The sequence below is a fragment of the Tachyglossus aculeatus genome, chromosome 1 (genome assembly GCF_015852505.1).
Source record: "Tachyglossus aculeatus isolate mTacAcu1 chromosome 1, mTacAcu1.pri, whole genome shotgun sequence".
Classification (NCBI taxonomy): Eukaryota; Metazoa; Chordata; class Mammalia; order Monotremata; family Tachyglossidae; genus Tachyglossus; species Tachyglossus aculeatus.
This window is the reverse complement of record NC_052066.1, coordinates 12,071,976-12,091,825: the sequence shown is the minus strand read 5'-3', so window position 1 is coordinate 12,091,825 and position 19,850 is coordinate 12,071,976. Positions and strand designations below refer to the sequence as shown.

At 49.9% G+C, this 19,850-nt stretch overlaps 1 protein-coding gene across 1 annotated transcript in view; it reads left to right on the top strand.

The window, feature by feature from the left end:
• The window catches only part of SMARCAL1 (SWI/SNF related, matrix associated, actin dependent regulator of chromatin, subfamily a like 1), a 70,331-nt gene extending 52,446 nt beyond the window's left edge, over positions 1 to 17,885 (top strand). Inside the window, exons 12-17 of the mRNA XM_038742452.1 lie at positions 633 to 703; positions 5,313 to 5,415; positions 10,159 to 10,341; positions 14,190 to 14,290; positions 16,275 to 16,371; positions 17,322 to 17,885. Coding sequence (XP_038598380.1) covers positions 633 to 703; positions 5,313 to 5,415; positions 10,159 to 10,341; positions 14,190 to 14,290; positions 16,275 to 16,371; positions 17,322 to 17,552 — 786 coding nt within the window. The 3' untranslated portion in view covers positions 17,553 to 17,885. The remainder of the gene's footprint in view (positions 1 to 632; positions 704 to 5,312; positions 5,416 to 10,158; positions 10,342 to 14,189; positions 14,291 to 16,274; positions 16,372 to 17,321) is intronic.
• The last annotated feature ends 1,965 nt before the right edge of the window (positions 17,886 to 19,850 follow it).

Sequence of the window (19,850 nt, the reverse complement as noted above, 5' to 3'; positions counted from 1 at the left end):
CTGTTTCCACTGAACCACGCCAAGCACTTAGTGCAGTATTCTGCACGCAGTAAGCGCTCAATAAATACTATTGACTGACTAATAGCACTTAATATCGACCTCACCCTCACCCCCAGAGCATTTACGTGCATATATATAATTTATGTAAACATCAGTCTCCCCCTCTAGACTCTCACTCTCGAATATATTTACTAGCTCTGTTGCATTGTCCTTTCCCAAGTGCTCAGTACAGAGCTCTGCACACAGTAAGCGCTCAGTAAGTGCCGTCAATCAATGGAGAGCAGTAATATCAGTGGCGGCTTGATTGCCTGTCCCACTTCTCCCCTGTAACTCCGGCCCTGTGTCCACTCCCCACAGCAGGGGCCGGCAAGCCCGTTGCCGGGTAGGGATTGTCTCGATCGGTTGCCGAATTGTACTTTCCAAGCGCTCAGTACAGTGCTCCGCACGCAGTAAGCGCTCAATAAATACGATCAAATGAATGAAGAGCGAGGCGGAGCGGGAAGCTGGCCTGTGTCTGTTTCTTTTTCTGTTGTCCTCGCTTGGTGCAGTGCTCCGCAACGGTAAGCGCTCAGTAAATAGGAGCGAATGCATGAAGGCCATGGCAGTTTCTAACCTCTGTCCCCAATTCCCAGAAGAGGCAGCAGAAAGAAGCCCTCCTCATCTTCTTCTCCCGCACGGCGGAAGCCAAGCTCCAGTCTGTTGTGTGAGTGAGGGGCCGGACGGGCCCGGGGAGGGCCCAAGGTGACGGGCAGGCGGGCGGCGCGAGGACGGGCAGGCCCGGGGTCGTCGGCTCCTACGTCGTGCGGGACCTCGGCTTGTCGGACGCCGGGGAGACCAAACCATCTCCAGGGAAGTGATGCTCATCACCCTGAACTAGGACCCATTTTTTCATTCATTCATTCAATCGTATTTATTGAGCACATACTGTGTGCAGAGCACTGTACTAATCGCTTGGGAAGTACAAGTTGGCAACCTATTGAGACGGTCCCTACCCAACAGTGGGCTCATCCCCGCCTGCCCCATGAAAGACCACCAATAATAATAATCAATCAATCAGTAGTATTTATTGAGCGCTTACTGTGTGCGGAACACTCTACTAAGTGCTTGGGAAGTACAAGTTGGCAACATATAGGGACAGTCCCTACCCAACAGTGGGCTCACAGTCTAAAAGGGGGAGACAGAGAACAAAACCATATTAACAAAATAAAATAAATAGAATAGATATGTACAAGTAAAATAGAGTAATAAATATGTACAAACATATATACATATATACAGGTGCTGTGGGGAAGGGAAGGAGGTAAGATGAGGGGGATGGAGAGGGGGACGAGGGGGAGAGGAAGGAAGGGGCTCAGTTTGGGAAGGCCTCCTGGAAGGGGTGAGCTCTCAGTAGGGCCTTGCAGGGAGGAAGAGAGCTAACTTGGCAGATGGGCAGAGGGAGGGCATTCCAGGCCAGGGGGATGACGTGGGCCGGGGGTCGATGGCGGGACAGGCGAGAACGAGGCACAGTGAGGAGATTAGCAGCAGAGGAGCGGAGGGTGCGGGCTGGGCCGTCCCGCGGCCTTTGCCTCAGTGTGTTGGTTCTGGTTGTAGAGCGGGCATCTGGCCTTCTGGGCAGAGAGACACGCGGGCTACTGCTGCGGCTGCTGCTGCTGCTTGTCCTCAGCCTCCTGGCCCTGGTCACCGTCTGACTCCCGACCCAGGTCCCCCTCTGGTAGTACTTCACCATCGTCCCGGCGGCGGGTCGGGGGCGGTCGGACCAGCGCCAGCCTCGCCGCCCGTCGCTCACCTCGCTGCCGCCGCCGCCATGAGGAGGCTGCTCGGCCTAATAACAGGGAAGCAGCGTGGCATAGTGGGTAGAGCCCGGGCCTGGCAGTCCGAAGGTCATGGGGTCTAATCCCAGCTCCGCCACTTTCAGCTGTGTGACCTTGGGCGAGTCGCTTCACTTCTCTGGCCTTCAGTGACCTCATCTGTAAAATTGGGAGTGAGACTGTGAGCCCGTTGTTGGGTGGGGACTGTCTCTATCTGTTGCCGAATTGTACTTTCCAAGCGCTTAGTACAGTGCTCTGCACACAGTAAGAGCTCAAATACAATTGAATAATAATAATGGCATTTATTAAGCGCTTACTATGTACAAAGCACTGTTCTAAGCACTGGGGAGGTTACAAAGTAATCAGGTTGTCCCACAGGGGGCTCACAGTCTTAATTCCCATTTTCCAGATGAGGGAACTGAGGCACAGAGAAGTTAAGTGACTTAACCAGAGTCACACAGCTGACGATTGGCGGAGCCGGGATTTGAACCCATGACCTCTGACTCCAAAGCCCGGGCTCTTTCCACTGTGCCACGCTGCTCCGTGAACTCTCCGTGCCCCCGTTTGTGTCCTCGGATGACCCCAATTTCATGAATGAATGACAGGGACTCAGGCTTGGAAGTCAGAGGTGGTGGGCTCTAATCCCTGCTCCACCACTTGTCTGCTGTGTGACTTTGGGCAAGTCGCTTAACTTCTCTGTGCTTCAGTTAACTCATCTGTAAAATGGGGAGTAAGACTGGGAGCCCCATGTGGGACAACCTGATTACCTTGTATCTACCCCGGCACTTAGAACAGTGTTTGGCACATAGTAAGCGCTTAACAAACATCATCATCCAACCTGGTTTGCTTGTATCCAACCTGGCGCTTAATGCAGTGCCTGTCACATGATAAGCACTAAACAAATGCAATAATAATAATAATAACATACTTGTTAAGTGCTTACTATGTGCAAAGCACTGTTCTAGACGCTGGGATAGGTACAAGCTAACCAGTTGGACACAGTCCCTGTCCCTCATGGGGCTCACACTCTTAATCTTAATCACAGTCTTAGAGGAGCAGCATTATGTACCCGGGCCTGGGGGTCAGAAGGTCATGGGTTCTAATCCTGGCTCCACCACTTGTCTGCTGTGTGACCTTGGGGAACTCACTTCACTTCTCTGTACCTCAGTTACCTCCTCTGTAAAAAGGGGATCAAGAATATGAGCCCTATATGGGACAGGGACTGTGTCCGACCCAGTTACCTTGTATCTACCCCAGCGCTTAGTACAGTACCTGGCATATAGTAAGCGCTTAATAAATACTCCAATTATTCATGCAGTCACATTTATTGAGCGCTTACTGTGTACAGAGCACTGTACTAAGCGCTTGGGAAGTGCAATTTGGCAGCATACAGAGACAGTCCCTACCCAACAATGGGCTTACCGTCTAGAAGCCTTATTGTTAGAAGTCTTATTGTTATTTAGTCTCTTCTTCTGTTGCATGTGTTTAGTACAGTGTCTCGCCCCCATGGATCAATCAATCAATCGTATTTATTGAGCGCTTACTGTGCACAGAGCACTGTACTAAGCGCTTGGGAAGTGCAAGTTGGCAACATATAGAGACAGTCCCTACCCAACAGTGGGCTCACAGTCTAAAAGGGGGAGACAGAGAACAAAACCAAACATACTAACAAAATAAAATAAATAGAATAGAATGCTCTGACCCTTACGGAGGCTTTCGTGGCTCAGTGGAAAGAACACAAGCTTGGGAGTCAGAGGTCATGGGTTCTAATCCCTGCTCTGCCACACGTCTGCTGTGTGACCTTGGGCAAGTCACTTCACTTCTCTGTGCCTCAGTTACCTCATCTGTAAAATGGGGATTAAGACTGTGAGCCCCACGTGGGACAACCTGATCACGTTGTATCCCCCCAGTGCATAGAACAGTGCTTTGCACATAGTAAGCGCTTAACAAATGCCATCATTATTATTATCATTTAGTGCAGCCAGAAAGAATCAGAGCTAAAAGGAAACCAGGCAGCAGGTTGAAGGGAGGACAGCCTCTCCCGGCACACCCATCAGTAATCAAAACTATGTACTGAACCCTTACTCTCCGCTCCAACACTGTACTGAGCACTTGGGTTCAGGACTAGAAATGATCCCTGCTCTCAAAGAGCGATAGTCTATTGAGTGCAAAGCACTGTACTATTCATTCATTCAGTCAGTCAGTTGTATTTACTGAGCACTTAAGTGGCGAAGCCGGGATTAGAACCCACAACCTTTGACTCCCAAGCCCGGGCTCCTGACACTAAGCCACACTGCTTCCTTTCCCCTGAGTTTACAGTCCAGAGAAGTGTCCAATAAGTGTCAAAATATTAATATGAGTAATGGCATTAATAACAGTAATAATAATAATAGGCAAGAATAAGGTCTTCAAGTGCCAAATAACTTGTATCTACCCCAGAGCTTAGAACAGTTCTTGGCACATAGTAAGCCCTTAACGAATACCTTTATTATTATTATTAGCATTATTATTAAGGAACATCCCTACCAACTGTTCTATTGACACGCAATAATCACTTAAGAGCACAGTTCAGGAAGTCGGAAGGTCCTGTGTTCTAACCTTGGGCTTCACCACTTGTCAGCTGTGTAACCTTGGGCAAGTCACTTCACTGCCTCTGTGCCTCAGTTCCCTCATTTGTAAACTGGGGACTGAGGCTGTGGATCCCATGTGGGACAGGGATTGTGTCCAACCTGATTAGCTTGTATCTACCCCAGTTCAGCGCCTGGTTCCATTTGAAAAAAACAGACCAGGCCATAAAAAAAATGGGTGTGTATAGATCTGTAATTCTATTTATCTATTTTGATGGTATTGAGAGTTATCTGCTTGTTTTGTTTTGTTGTCTGTCTCCCCCTTCTAGACTTGTGAGCCCGTTGTTGGGTAGGGAAGCAGTGTGGCTCAGTGGAAAGAGCCCGGGCTTTGGAGTCAGAGGTCAGTGCTTTGCAGAGTCTGAGGTCATGGGTTCGAATCCCGGCCCCACCACAGGTCTGCTGGGTGACTTTGGGCAAGTCACTTCACTTCTCTGGGCCTCAGTTCCCTCATCTGTAAAATGGGGGGTGAAGACTGTAAGCCCCATGTGGGACAATTTGATTACCTTGTATCTACCCCAGCGCTCAGAACAGACTGTGAGCCCCCCCCCCCCTTTTAGACTGTGAGCCCACTGTTGGGTAGGGACTGTCTCTATGTGATGCCAGTTTGTACTTCCCAAGCGCTTAGTACAGTGCTCTGCACATAGTAAGCGCTCAATAAATACGATTGATTGATTGATTGATTAGTAAGCGCTTAACAAATACCAACATTATTATTATTATTGGGGACCGTCTCTATCTGTTGCCGAATTGTATTTTCCAAGCGCTTAGTCCAGTGCTCTGCACACAGTAAGCGCTCAATAAATACGATTGAATGAATGAATGAACGAAAGGTTGGGGTGAGTGAATTGATGTGAGTGTTTTCCTCCCAATGCAGGGAATACATCCTGGACCTGCTGGAAAGCGGGAGAGAGAAGTTCCTGGTGTACGCTCACCACCGGCTGGTTCTGGATGGGATCTGTGCCGCGCTGGACAGAAAGGTAGGCTGGGTGATCCCTGCCGCCGAGAGCGGCCCCGGCCCGACCGGGTGGCCCGGGCTCGAGCGTCCCAACAGAGACCTCCCGGAGCCGAGCTTCCAGTCAGCCCCTCGGAGAGCCGAGGCCCGGGTCGCGGGACCGCCCGCATCCTCCCCAGTCCGTGGAGGTCATCGAGGTCTTCCTCTAGGCTCCCGGTTTCCTGGGTTCATGGTCCCTGGGGACCCCAGGTGGGCCGGGTAGGGGACGTCCAGCGGGCCAGAAGGGCCTAGAGGAGCGAGCCCCACACCCGAGGGCCCGTGGAGAGCGACTCTGGCCGGCCGACCCTCGGGCTTCGGCCCGAGAAGACGTTGCCCTGTCTGGGGGAGGAAGAAGCAAAAAGGGAAAGGGATAATGGTAATAATGGTATTTGTTAAGCGCTTACTATGTGCCAAGCACTGTTCTAAGTGCAAGGAGAGATACAAAGTAATCAGGTTGTCCCACGTGGGGCTCACAGTCTTAATCCCCAGATGAGGTAACTGGGGCCCAGAGAAGTTAAGTGGCTTGCCCAGAGTCACGCAGCTGACACAGCTTTTAGACTGTGAGCCCACTGTTGGGTAGGGACTGTCTCTATATGTTGCCAACTTGTACTTCCCGAGCGCTTAGTACAGTGCTCTGCACACAGTAAGCGCTCAATAAATACGATTGATGATGATGATGATGATGATGATGAAGTGGCAGAGCCGGGAGTAGAACCCAGGACCCCTGACTCCCAAGCCCGGGCTCTTGCCACTAAGCCAAGCTGCTTCTCAATCAGGCCACCGGCCGCGGGCCCAAGCCACAGGAAGCAGTGTGGCTTGGTGGATAATCTTTCATTCTTTCATTCATTCAGTCATATTTATTGAGCGGTTCCTGGGTGCAGAGCACTGTACTAAGCGCTTGGGAGAGGGCAGTGCGACATAGACACAGTCCCTGCCCACAACAAATCTAGCGGCGGGGACCAACATCAATATAAATAAATAAAATGACACATATGTACATAAGTGCCATGGGGCTGGAAGGGGGGGGAGAGAGAGTGGTGGTTTGGTGTATATGGACGGGGGGCGGGGTGTTCCATGGCTAGGGGGAGGAGAAGAAGAACGGGTGATAATTGTGGCATTTGTTAAGTGCTTACTACATGCCAAGCACTGTGCTAAGCACAGGACTACTCCTGTGCAGGATGATCAGGACAGACCCAATCCCTGTTCCATATGGGCTCCCGGTTTAAGGGACAGAGATAGCAGGTATCTTTTCCCCACTTTATGGAGAGGAAACTGAGGCACAGAGAGGTGATGTGACTCACCCCAGATCGTCCAAAAGGCAACAGGCAAAGCTGGGATTAGAACCCAGGTGTCCTCACCCCCAGCACTGGGATGTTTGCCCTCTCTCTCTCCCTCAGACTATGGGCTCGTTGTGGGCGGGGAATGTATCTGTTTATTGTTGAATTGTACTCTCCCAAACGTTTAGTACAGTGCTCGGCACACAGTAAGTGCTCAACAAATACGATCGAATGAAAGAATGAATGAATTTGTTCGTCATCTGTCACCTCTGCTTCCCTTCCAATGTGTATGGCTTTATCTCTGAAACCTGTTCAGTTTGACTGTTTAATTCCCATCTCTGCCACCAGCCCGCTGTGTGGCCAAGGACAAGTCATATGCCCTCTCTGGGCCTCAGTTTCTTCATCTGTACAATGGAGATAAGATCCTTTTAGACTGTGAGCTCACTGTTGGGTAGGAACTGTCTCTATATGTTGCCAACTTGTACTTCCCAAGCGCTTAGTACAGTGCTCTGCACACAGTAAGCGCTCAATAAATATGATTGATCAATTGATCCGTGTTGCTCCCTTCCCAAGCTGCCCCTTAGTCATACATTCAATCTTATTTATTAAGCGCTCACTGTGTGCAGAGCACTATACTAAGCGTTTGGGAAAATACAACAATAAAGAATGACAATCCCTGCCCACAACAAGCTCACAGTCTAGATGGGGAGAAATGGGTTTGGACACAGTCCCTATCCCACATGGGGCTCATAGTCTCAATCCCCATTTTCCAGATGAGGGAACTGAGGCCCAGAGAAGTTAAGTGACTTGCCCAAAGTCACACAACAGACAAGTGGTGGAGCGGGGACTAGAACCCAAGACCTTCTGTCTCCCAGTCCCATGCTGTATCCACTAGGCCATGCTGCTTCTCTGAGCATCTCTCTGGAGAATATCGCTGCTTAGAGAAGCAGCGTGGCTCAGTGGAAAGAGCCCGGGCTTTGGAGTCAGAGTTCATGGGTTCAAATCCCAGCTCGGCCACTGTGTGACTTTGGGCAAGTCACTTAACTTCTCTGGGCCTCAGTTCCCTCGACTGTAAAATGAGGATGAAGACTGTGAGCCCCCCGTGGGACAACTTGATCACCGTGTAACCTTGTAACCTCCCCAGAACAGTGCTTTGCACATAGTAAGCGCTTAATAAATGCTACCATTATCATCATCATCAATCGTATTTATTGAGCGCTTACTATATGCAGAGCACTGTACTAAGCACTTCGGACGTACAAATTGGCAACATATAGAGACAGTCCCTACCCAACTGTGGGCTCACAGTCTAAAAGGGGGAGACAGAGAACAAAACCAAACATACTAACAAAATAAAATAAATAGAATAGATAGGTACAAGTAAAATAAATAAATAAATAGAGTAATAATTATGTGCAAACATATATACATATATACAGGTTATTATTATTATTATTATTATCTCATATCAGACAGATATGCTCTGCCCGACCTTCAAAGCCTCTCCAAGAAGCCTTCCCTGACTGAGACCTCCTCTCCTGTCTTCCCACTCCCTTCTGCATCGCCCTGATTTGCTCCCTTCATTCATCTTCCCTCCCAACCCCACACCACTTCTGTATCGATCTGTAATTCATTTCTTTACATATGTATATTAATGCCTTTCTCCCCCTCTAGACTGTGAGCTTGTTGTGGACGGGGAATGTGTCTGCTTATTCTTCTAATGTACTCTCCCAAGAACTTAGTACAGTGCTTTGCACACAGTAAGCACTCAATAAGAATGAATGAATGAATGAATGAAAAGGGCACTCGGCGCACAGAAAGCGCATAGATCAGGCTGTCCAAATTGCTACCGTGTTAGTACAATCACTCCTCCTGTCCCAACTGGATTACAGCATCAGCCTCCTCTCTGATCTCCCATCCTCCTGTGTCTCCCCGCTTCAGTCTATACTTCACCCTGCTGCCCAGATCATCTTTGTGCAGGAACACTCTGAGCATGTTGCTCCCGTCCTCAAAAATCTCCAGTAGTTGCCTATCAACCTCCGAATCAAACAAAAACTCCTCACCGTTGGCTTTAAAGCCCTCCATCCCCTTGCCCTCTCCTATCTCTCGTCCCTTCTCTCCTTCTAGAACCCAGCCCTCACCCTCCGCTCCTGTAGTGCCAACCTTCTCACTGTGCTTTGATCTTGCCTGTCCTGCTGCAGCCCCCTGGCCCACATCCTGCCTCTGGCCCGGAACACCCTCCCTCCTCAAATCCGCCAGACAATCACTCTCCTCCACTTCAAAGCCTTACTGAAAGTGTACCTCCTCCAGCTCCCCCTTGTAGACTGTGAGCCCACTGTTGGGTAGGGACCGCCTCTATATGTTGCCAACTTGTACTTCCCAAGCGCTTAGTACAGTGCTCTGCACACAGTAAGCGCTCAATAAATACGATGGAAGAGGCCTTCCCTGACTAAGCCCCACTTTTCCTCTGTGTCGCCCTGACTTAGTAATAATAATAATGATGGTATTTATTAAGTGCTTACTATGTGCAAAGCACTGTTCTAAGCGCTGGGGAGGTTACAAGGTGATAAGGTGGTCCCACATGGGGCTCACAGTCTTAATCCCCATTTTGCAGATGAGGTAACTGGGGCACAGAGAAGTGCCCAAAGTCACACAGCTGACAATTGGCAGAGCCGGGATTTGAACCCATGACCTCTGACTCCAAAACCGGGCTCTTTCATTCATTCATTCATTCAATCGTATATATTGAGTGCTTACTGTGTGCAGAGCACTGTACTAAGCGCTTGGGAAGTACAAGTTGGCAACATATAGAGACGGTCCCTACCCAACAGTGGGCTCACAGTCTAGAAGGGGTGACAGAGAACAAAACAAAACATATTAACAAAATAAAATAAATAGAATAAATATGTACAAATAAAATAAATAAATAGAGTAATAAATACATACAAACATATATGCATATATACAGGTGCTTTGGAGAGGGGAAGGAGGTAAGGCGTGGGGGATGGGGAGGGGCTCTTTCCCCTGAGCCATGCTGCTTCCCTTTTGCGCTCCTTTTGCGCTTCCCCACCCCAAACCTACAGCACTTATGCATGTATCTGTCACTTTATTTATTTCATTGTATTTTATTTATTTGTTCCGATGTCTGTTTATTGGTGTTGATGTCTGTCTCCCCACCTCTCCCCCCGAGACTGTGAGTTTTGGGCAGGGATTGTCACTCTTTATTGTTGTATTGTTACATTCCCAAGCGCTTAGTACAGTACTCTGCACACAGTAAGCGCTCAATAAATGCGATTGATGATGATGATGAAATACGATTGAATGAATGAATGAATGAATGGGAATCACTGGGGCATCGTTTGCCGGCTGCCAGGCAGAATCCGGGCAGGTCCGGAGGGGTCCCGGTGTCCCGACCCCAAAGCCCGCTTCTTGTCGGTTCCCCCGCCCCCCAGGACGTCGGCCACATCCGCATCGACGGGTCCACCTCTTCGGCCGATCGCCAGGCCCTGTGCCAAGCCTTCCAGCGGGCCACGAAGCCCACGGTGGCCGTCCTGTCCATCACCGCCGCCAACATGGGGCTCACGCTGTCCGCCGCCGACCTGGTGGTCTTCGCCGAGCTGTTCTGGAACCCGGGGGTGAGTGACGGCCCCGGCTGGCGGGAGAGGGGGCGGGCGGGGGTGGGCCCTTGAGCCCGGGCCTGGGAAGCAGAAGGTCGTGGGTTCTAATCCCGGCTCCACCACTTCATTCATTCATTCATTCAATCGTATTTATTGAGCACTTCCTATGTGCAGAGCGCTCTTCTTGGGAAGTACAAATCGGCAACATAGAGAGACGGTCCCTACCCAACAACGGGCCCAAAATCATTTGTCTGCCGTGTGACCGTGGGCAAGCCACTTCACTTCTCGGTGCCTCAGTGACCTCAGCTGTAAAATGGGGACTAAGATTGTGACCCCCACGTGGGACAGGAACTGTGTCCAACCCGATTTGCTTGTATCTACTCCAGCGCTTAGTACAGTGCCTTCCACATAGTAAGCACATAACAAATACCACAGTTATTATCATCATCATTATTATTGTTATTGTTGCCAACTTGTACTTCCCAAGCGCTTAGTACAGTGCTCTGCACACAGTAAGCGCTCAATAAATACGATTGATTGATTGATTGATTATATCAATCAATCAATCAATCAATTATATGATTATATCAATTATAATTGATATTATAATCTCTCTTATAATAATTGATATTATAAGATTGATATTATAATATTGATATTATAAGAGAGAGTTTCCTGTCATGAGCCCGGCCACCACCCCCACTCACCCCAGGGCGAATCAATCAGTCAATCAGTTGAGCACTTAATATGTTCAGAGCACTGTATTCATTCATTCAGTCAGTCATATTTATTGAGGGCTTACTGTGTGCAGAGCACTGTACTAAGTGCTTGGGAAAGTACAATACAACAATAAATACTGACATTCCCTGCCCACAATGAGCTGACAGTCTCGAGGGGCGAGTGTTTTAAAAACTTGGGAGAGTCCAGTACAACAGAACATTGTAACAATATCAGAGGGGATGCGTTCTCTCTGTCCGGGGATCCTCAGCCCGGCCCGGGACTGACGGTTGCGGGGCCGGGCTGCCGCGTTTGAAGGTGAAAGGGTCTGCCTTGTTCCACATAAACAACCTTGGGGTGAGCGATCCAGTCCCAGTCAGTCCGTCAGTCAGTCATATTTATTGAGCGCTCACCAGGTGCAGAGCAATCAATCAATCAATCAATCGTATTTATTGAGCGCTTACTGTGTGCAGAGCACTGTACTAAGCACTTGGGAAGTACAAGTTGGCAACATATAGAGACAGTCCCTACCCAACAGTGGGCTCACAGTCTAGAAGGGGGAGACAGAGAACAAAACCAAACATACTAACAAAATAAAATAAATAGAATAGATAGGTACGAGTAAAATAAATAAATAGATGAGATGGAGGTACAGTGAGAAGGTTAGCATCAGAGGAGCAAAGTATGTGGGCTGGGTCATAGGAGACTGTGAGCTTGTTGTGGGCAGGGATTGTCACTCTTTACTGTTGTATTGTACTTTCCCAAGCACTTAGCGCAGTGCTCTGCACACAGTAAGAGCTTAATAAATATGATTGAATGAATGAATGAAAGGAGAGTAGTAAGGTGAGGCAGGAGGGGGCAAGGTTATTGAGGACTTTAATGGAGTGTCTGTTTGATGTGGAGCTGGGGACTCGCCCCTCCACAGCCGCCGCGATCAGCTGGGAAGGTGGCCAGACGTTCTCATGTTCTCGTACTCTTTACCCTAGTAATAATAATTAGACGTTGGGGTAGGTATATGATAATCTGATCAGACAGAGTCTCTGTCAATCAATCAATCAATTGTATTTATTGAGCGCTTACTGTGTGCAGAGCACTGTACTAAGCGCTTGGGAAGTACAAGTTGGCAACATATAGAGACAGTCCCTACCCAACATGGACTCAGAGTCAAGAGAGAGGGACAACTGATACTGAAACCCCATTTTAGAGACAAGGAAACTGAGGCACAGAGACGTTAAGTGACTTACCCAAGGTCACACAGCGGACACAGAGAAGCAGCATAGCTCAGTGGAAAGAGCAAGGGCTTTGGAGTCAGAGGTCATGGGTTCAAATCCTGGCTCCGCCAATTGTCAGCTGTGTGACTTTGGGCAAATCACTTAACTTCGCTGCGCCTCAGTTACCTCATCTGTAAAATGGGGATTAAGACCGTGAGCTCCACGTGGGACAACCTGATCACTTTGTAACCTCCCCAGCGCTTAGAACAGTGCTTTGCACATAGTAAGCACTTAATAAATGCCATTATTATTATTATTATTAAGTGGCAGAGCTGGGATTTGTTTTATTATTATACGATATTTGTTAATCGCTTACCATGTGTCAGGCACCCTACTAAGCGCTGGGGTAGATACAAGTTAATTGGGTTGGACACAGTCCCTGTTCCGCGTGGGGCTCACAGTCTTCGTCCCCATTTTCCAGATGAGGTAACTGAGCCCCAGGGAAGTGAAAGCGACCCACCCAAAGTCACACAGCAGACAAGTGGCAGAGCCGGGATTAGGACCCAGGTCCTCTGTCACGTGAATCCTTCTCACTAAGCTGTGCTGCTTTCCTCCACCTTTTCTATAAACAAGACGGGCATGACGTCCAGAGAGGTGAAGTAACAGATCCAAAGTCATACAGCACATCTCAATCAATCAATCAATCAATTGTATTTATTGAGCGCTTACTGTGTGCAGAGCACTGTACTAAGCGCTTGGGAAGTACAAGTTGGCAACATATAGAGACAGTCCCTACCCAACAGTGGGCTTACAGTCTAAAAGGGGGAGACAGAGAACAAAACCAAACATACTAACAAAACAAAATAAATAGAATAGATATGTACAAGTAATACATGTACATTTATTTATTTATTTTACTTGTACATATCTATCCTATTTATTTTATTTTGTTAGTATGTTTGGTTTTGTTCTCTGTCTCCCCCTTTTAGACTGTGAGCCCACTGTTGGGTAGGGACTGTCTCTATATGTTGCCAATTTGTACTTCCCAAGCACTTAGTACAGCGCTCTGCACATAGTAAGTGCTCAATAAATATGATTGATGATGATGAAGTAAAATAAATAAATAAATAGAGTAATAAATATGTACAAACATATATACATATATACAGGTGCTGTGGGGAAGGGAAGGAGGTAAGATGAGGGGGATGGAGAGGGGGAGAGGAAGGAAAGGGCTCAGTCTGGGAAGGCCTCCAAGACATCTGGGCAGAGCTCAGCCAGTGACTGGGCCCAGGCCAGGGCTCCAGGCTGCCTTCCCACCACCTGGAGTAACCTCTGAAGGAAGAAAAGGAGGAGGGGCAGAGGGAAGAGGAGGAGGAGAATGAGGAGGAAGAGAGGGGTCTGACAGGAGGAGGCCGGAGGGGACCAGTCAGTGAGCAGAGACCCCCTGAGGTGTGACAGGAGGAGGGCCAGAGGGGAGCAGTCTGAGGGCAGAGGCTCCCATGATCTGACAAGAGGAGACTGGAGGGGACCCGACTGTGAGCAGAGACCCCTGTGGTCTGGCAGGAGGAGGAGGGCCAGAGGGGACCAATCTGAGGGCCGAGACCCCAGTGGTCTGACAGGAGGTGGGCTGGAGGAGACCAGTCTGTAAACAGAGACCCCTGGGTCTGACAGGAGGAGGAGGGCCAGAGGGAACTGTGAGGGCGGGGACCCTCATGGTCTGACAGCTGGAAGCCTGGCACGGGGAGGAAGGGGAGGGAAAGGGAGCTGGGAAGGTAGGCGAGGAAGAGAGGAGGAGGCAAGTCTGACAGCAGAGACCCCCATGGTCTGTCTGCCAGGTGGAAGCCCAGGGAGGGGAGGCTGGGAGGCCGGGGATTTCTGCGGTTAGGCCGGGGACTACATCCCAGACCTCATCGAGGTTTGCTCCGTGTCGGGTTCCAGGTGCTGATCCAGGCCGAGGACCGCGTTCATCGCATCGGCCAGACCCGCTCCGTCAGCATCCACTACCTGGTGTCCAGAGACACGGCCGACGACTACCTGTGGTAGGGTTCAACTGGCCACCGGGGCCACCGTGTGGGCCACCTGGGCCCGGGAGGGAAGTAGAGACCCATGGAGGCAGGGAGGCAGCTTTCTCTAAGTACTTTGAGGTTGCTAGAGAAAATCAATCAATCGATCGTATTTACTGAGTGCTTACTGTGTGCATAACACTGCACTAAGTGTTTGGGAAAGTACAATGTAACAGTTGGTAGACATGTTCCCTCCCCACAGGGAGCTTACAGTCTAGAGGGGGAGGCAGACATTAAATAAACGAATTACAGATATAATAATAATAATAATGGCATTTGTTAAGCACTTACTACTGTTCTAAGCGCTGGGGTAGATACAAGATAATCAAGTTGTCCAGCATGGGGCTCAAAGTCTTAATCCCCATTTTACAGATGAGGTAACTGAGGCACAGAGAAGTGAAATGACTTGCCCAAAATCACACGGCTGACAAGTGGCGGAACCGGGATTAGAACCCCTGACCTCTGACTCCCAAGTCCGGGCTCTTTCCACTGAACCACGCTGCTTCAAAATGATGGTATTTGTTAAGCGCTTACTATGTGCCGAGCACTGTTCTAAGCACTGAGATAGATACAAGGCTATCAGGTTGTCCCACGTGGGGCTCACAGCCTTAATCCCCATTTGACAGGTGAGATAACTGAGGCCCAGAGAAGTGAAGTGACTTGCCCAAAGTCACACAGCTGGCAAGTGGCGGAGCCGGGATTAGAACCCACGACCAGATATGTACATAAGGGCTGTGGGGCTGAGGGAGGGGTGAATAAATTCAAGTGCAAGGGTAACGCAGAAGGGAGTGGGAGAAGAGGAAATTGAGGGCTTAGTCGTGGAAGGCCTCTTGAAGGAGATATGCTTTCAGGAAGGCTTTGAAGAACGTATACATGTGTCGAATATGAAGAGGGAGGGCATTCCAGGCCAGAGGCAGGACGTGGGCAAGAAGTCGGGGGTGAGATAGGCAAGATCAGGGTACGGTGAGTAGATTGGCATTAGAAAAGTCATGTGTGCCGGCAGGATTAGAGTAGGAGATCAGAGAGGTAAAGTAAGAGGGGGCAAAGTGATTGAGTACTTTAAAGCCGACGGTAGGGAGTTTCTGTTTGATGCAGAGATGGATGGGCAACCGCTGGAGGTTCCTGAGGTACGGGGAAATGTGAACTGAATAGTTTTGTAGAAAAGATGATTCAGTCAGCAGAGTGAAGCATGGACTGGAGTGGGGAGAGACAGGAGGCAGAGAAGTCAGCAAGGAGGCTGATGCAGTAATCAAGGTGGGGAAAGGATAAGTGCTTGGATTAGCAGGCTAGCCATTTGGATGGCGAGAGAAGGGCTGATTGTAGTCGTGGTGAAGGTAGAACCGACAGGATTGGTAACATTGGATATGTGGGTTGAGTGAGAGAGATGAGTCGAGGATAAAACCAAAGTTATGGGCTTGTGAAGCAGGGAGGATGGTGGAGCTATCTACAGTGACAGGAAAGTCAGAGGGAGGGCAGGGTTTGGATGGGAAGATGAGCTCTGTTTTGGACATGTTAAGTTTGAAGGGTTGGCAGGAGGACATCCAAATAGAGATGTCTTGAAGGCAGGAGGAAAGACGAGACTGCAGAGAAGAGAGATCAGTGCTGGAGGTGTAGATTTGGGATTCATCCGCTTAGACATGGGAGTTGGAGCCATGGGGGCGAACGAATTGGCTCTCCAAGGGAGTTGGTGTAGATGGACACTAGAAGGGGGCTCAGAGTGGAACCTCGAGAGACTCCCACAGTTAGGGGGTGGGAGGCAAAGGAGGAGCCTGCGACGGAGACTGAGAATGAACGGCCAGAGAGATGAGGAGGAGATCCGAGGGATGACAGCGTCAGCGAAGCCGAGGTTGGATAGTGTTTCCGGGAGTGTCCCATGTCGAAGGCAGCTGAGAGGTCAAGGAGAATTAGGATGGAATTGAGGCTGTTGGAAGATGGTTCACATTTCCCGTCACCTCCACAGGCCCCTGATCCAGGAGAAGATTAAAGTTCTCGGCCAAGCCGGGCTGTCCCACTCCAATTTCTCCGAAACCACCGAAACCACAGGCTTCTTCTACAAGGTACCCACCGTAAGCTGTGGCAGAGTTGCCAGCCAGGCCTCTGGGCCTTGCGGGCAGGGGAGGCGAGGGCTCCAATCACTCACCCCCCTGGATCCGGCAGAGGGGGCAGGGCCGGGCGGCCCAGGGGGAAAGAGACCCACTTTATGTCTTTATCGCCTCTCTTTTGGGGGGCCTCGTGAGGCCCAACCTCCTAAATGCTTGGTTCCCGTGTGAGGAAGGGGAGGCAGTCTCTCCTTCTCCCCCGACCCCCTCGGCAGGGCAGAGACGTGGGGAGAAGGAAAGGGAAGGGGACGGGGGTCGCTTTCCCAGTCACCTTTGGCTCCCCACCAGACCTGCCGTCGACCCCCGGCCCACGTCATCCCCCTGGCCTGGAATGCCCTCCCTCCCAACATCCACCAAGCTAGCTCTCTTCCTCCCTTCAAGGCCCCACTGAGAGCTCACCTCCTCCAGGAGGCCTTCCCAGACTGAGCCCCCTCCTTCCTCTTCCCCTCCTCCCCCTCTCCATGCCCCCCGCCTTACCTCCTTCCCTTCCCCACAGCACCTGTATATATGTATATATGTTTGTACATATTTATTACTCTATTTTACTTGTACGTATTTATTCTATTTATTTTATTTTGTTAATATGTTTGGTTTTGTTCTCTGTCTCCCCCTTCTAGACTGTGAGCCCACTGTTGGGTAGGGACCGTCTCTATATGTTGCCAACTTGTACTTCCCAAGCGCTTAGCACAGCGCTCTGCACACAGGAAGCGCTCAATAAATACGATCGATTGATTGATTGAGAGGATTTGCTCAGCGGATCTCCACCCGGAGCCATTTAACTGCCACAGTTAGCTGCATGTCGGGAGGGGCACGAGCAGAGCCCTGGGCTGCGGGGGTGATGGGAGCGGGGGTCCGGACGCCCTCTCAGAAAGCTGACACCGACGCGCCCCTCTCCCCCGTGGCCACAGGACCCGAAGCAGAAGACGATCTACGACCTTTTCCAGACTTCCTTCGCCGAGGATGAGGACCCCTCGGAGGAGGCGCTCCTGCTGGAGGCGGCGGGAGCCTCCGACGTCCCAGAGGCCTCCGGAGCAGCAGGAAGTGACTCCCCGTTGCCCGGAGGCCCGCCCCAGGGGGACTCTCTCTCCGCTAGCCCCAATAAGAGGCGGCGGATAGAGGACTTCTTTGCCCAGTCGTGACCGCGGCAGGAAACACCTGTGATTCTGTGAGCCAGGGACGGGACGTGAAAGAAGCCACGGACCCTGGACATTTTAACGCGCTGTTCACGGAATAAAGCAGGGGCTTCAAGCTCAGAGGTGGCCGTGTGCTCAGCTCGCCAGGCCTGGGTTTGGGGGGATCAGCTTGCAGCCTGGCCCCAGTCCGGGCTATCCCCAGCTGAGGGGGCTGGATCCAAGCTGGATCCCGGGACCCGAAAGGCGTGCGCGGTGCCAACTGAAGCTTTTTTGGGCAGGTTTTGGGATGGAGGGGTGATCTGCCTCTCTCTTCAGAAGCAGCGTGGCGTGGTGGAAGGAGCCCGGCCTTGGGAGTCAGAAGTCATGGGTACTAATCTCGGCTCCGCCACTTTTCAGATGGGTGACTTGGGGCAAGTCACTTAACTTCTCTGTGCCTCAGTTCCCTCATCTGTAAAATGGGGATTAAGACTGTGAGTCCCATGTGGGACAACCTGATGACCTTGTATCTACCCCAGCGCTTAGAACTGTGTTTGGCACCTAGTAAGTGCTTAAGAAATACCATCATCATCATAATAATAATAATGGTATTTGTTACGCTTAGAACTGTGTTTGGCACCTAGTAAGTGCTTAAAAAATACCATAATAATAATAATAATAATAATAATAATGGTATTTGTTAAGCGCTTACTATGTGCAAAGCACTGTTCTAAGCGCTGGGGAGGTTACAAGGTGATCAGGTTGTCCCATGAGGGGCTCACGGTTTTAATCCCCATTTTACAGATGAGGGAACTGAGGCACAGAGAAGTTAAGTGACTTGCCCAAAGTCACACAGCTGACAGCGGAGCCAGGATTTGAACCCATGACCTCTGACTCCAAAGCTCGGGCTCTTTCCATTGAGCCATGCTGCTTCATCATTATTATTATTCTACTGCAGTAGCAGGAGTAGCAGCAGTAATAGTATTGGCAGCAGCAGTAATAGTAGTAGCAGTAGCAATAGCAGTCGTAGAAGTAGTAATAATAATAGTGATGGTATTTATTAAGTGCTTACTATGTGCCAAGCACTGTTCTAAGCACTGGGGAGGCTACAGGGTGATCAGGTTGTCCCACGGGAGGCTCACAGTCTTCATCCCCATTTTACAGATGAGGGAACTGAGGCCCAGAGAAGTGAAGTGACTTGCCCAAAGTCACACAGCTGACAATTGGCGAAGCGGGATCTGAACCCACAACCTCTGAGTCCAGAGCCCGGCCTCTTTCCACTGAGCCATGCTGCAATAGCAGTAGTAGCAGCAGCAGAAGCAATAGCAGTAGACGTAGGAGAAGCAGTGTAGTATAGTGGATATGGCACTGGCCTAGGAGTCAGAAGGTCGTGGGTTCTAATCCCAGCTCCGCCACTTGTCTGCTGTGTGACCTTGGGCAAGTCACTTCACTTCTCTGGGCCTCAGTTACCTCATCTGTAACATGGGGCTTGAGACTGCGAGACCCACGTTGGACTTTGTCCAACCTGATTTGCCTGTACCCACCCCAGCACTTAGTACAGTGCCTGGCACATAGTAAGCGCTTAACAAATACCATAATAATTATTACAAATAGTAGTATTAGCAGCAGTAGTAATATCAGTAGTAGCAATAGCAGCAGTAGGAGGAGAAATAGCATTGCATAGTGGATAGAGCACGGGCCTAGGAGTCAGAAGGTCATGCGTTCTAATCCTGCCTCTGCCACTGTGTGACCTTGGGCAACTCACTTCTCTGGGCCTCAGTTACCTCATCTGTAAAATGGAGATTGAGCCTGTGAGCCCCAAGTGGGAGAAAGGACTGTGTCCAACCTGATTTGCTTGTAGCCACCTCAGTGCTTAGTACAGTGCCTGGCACGTAGTAAGTGCTTAATAAATACCATAATTATTATTATTAATAGTAGTAGTAGAAGCAGTAGTAGTAGTAATAATATTTGAGCGCTGACTGTGTTCACAGCACTGAACTAAGCACTGGGAAAGAATCCATAGGTGGGAATTAAACCCGGACCTTATCTCTCAGGAAGGCCCAGCATGGGAAGAGCAGAGAAGTGAGTAATTGGTGCAGTGTAGACGCAGCCTCGAGGATTTTCTTCACACTCCATCGGGACCCAGCTCTCAGCAAAGCCAGGTTGGGAGTTGAGATTCAATCTGGGACCACCCCGCCAGCCAACAGCTCCTAGCAGTCAGACAGTCAATCAATCAATCGTATTTATTGAGCACTTACTCTGCGCAGAGCACTCTATACATATTTATTACTCTATTTATTTTACTTGTACCTATCCTATTTTATTTTG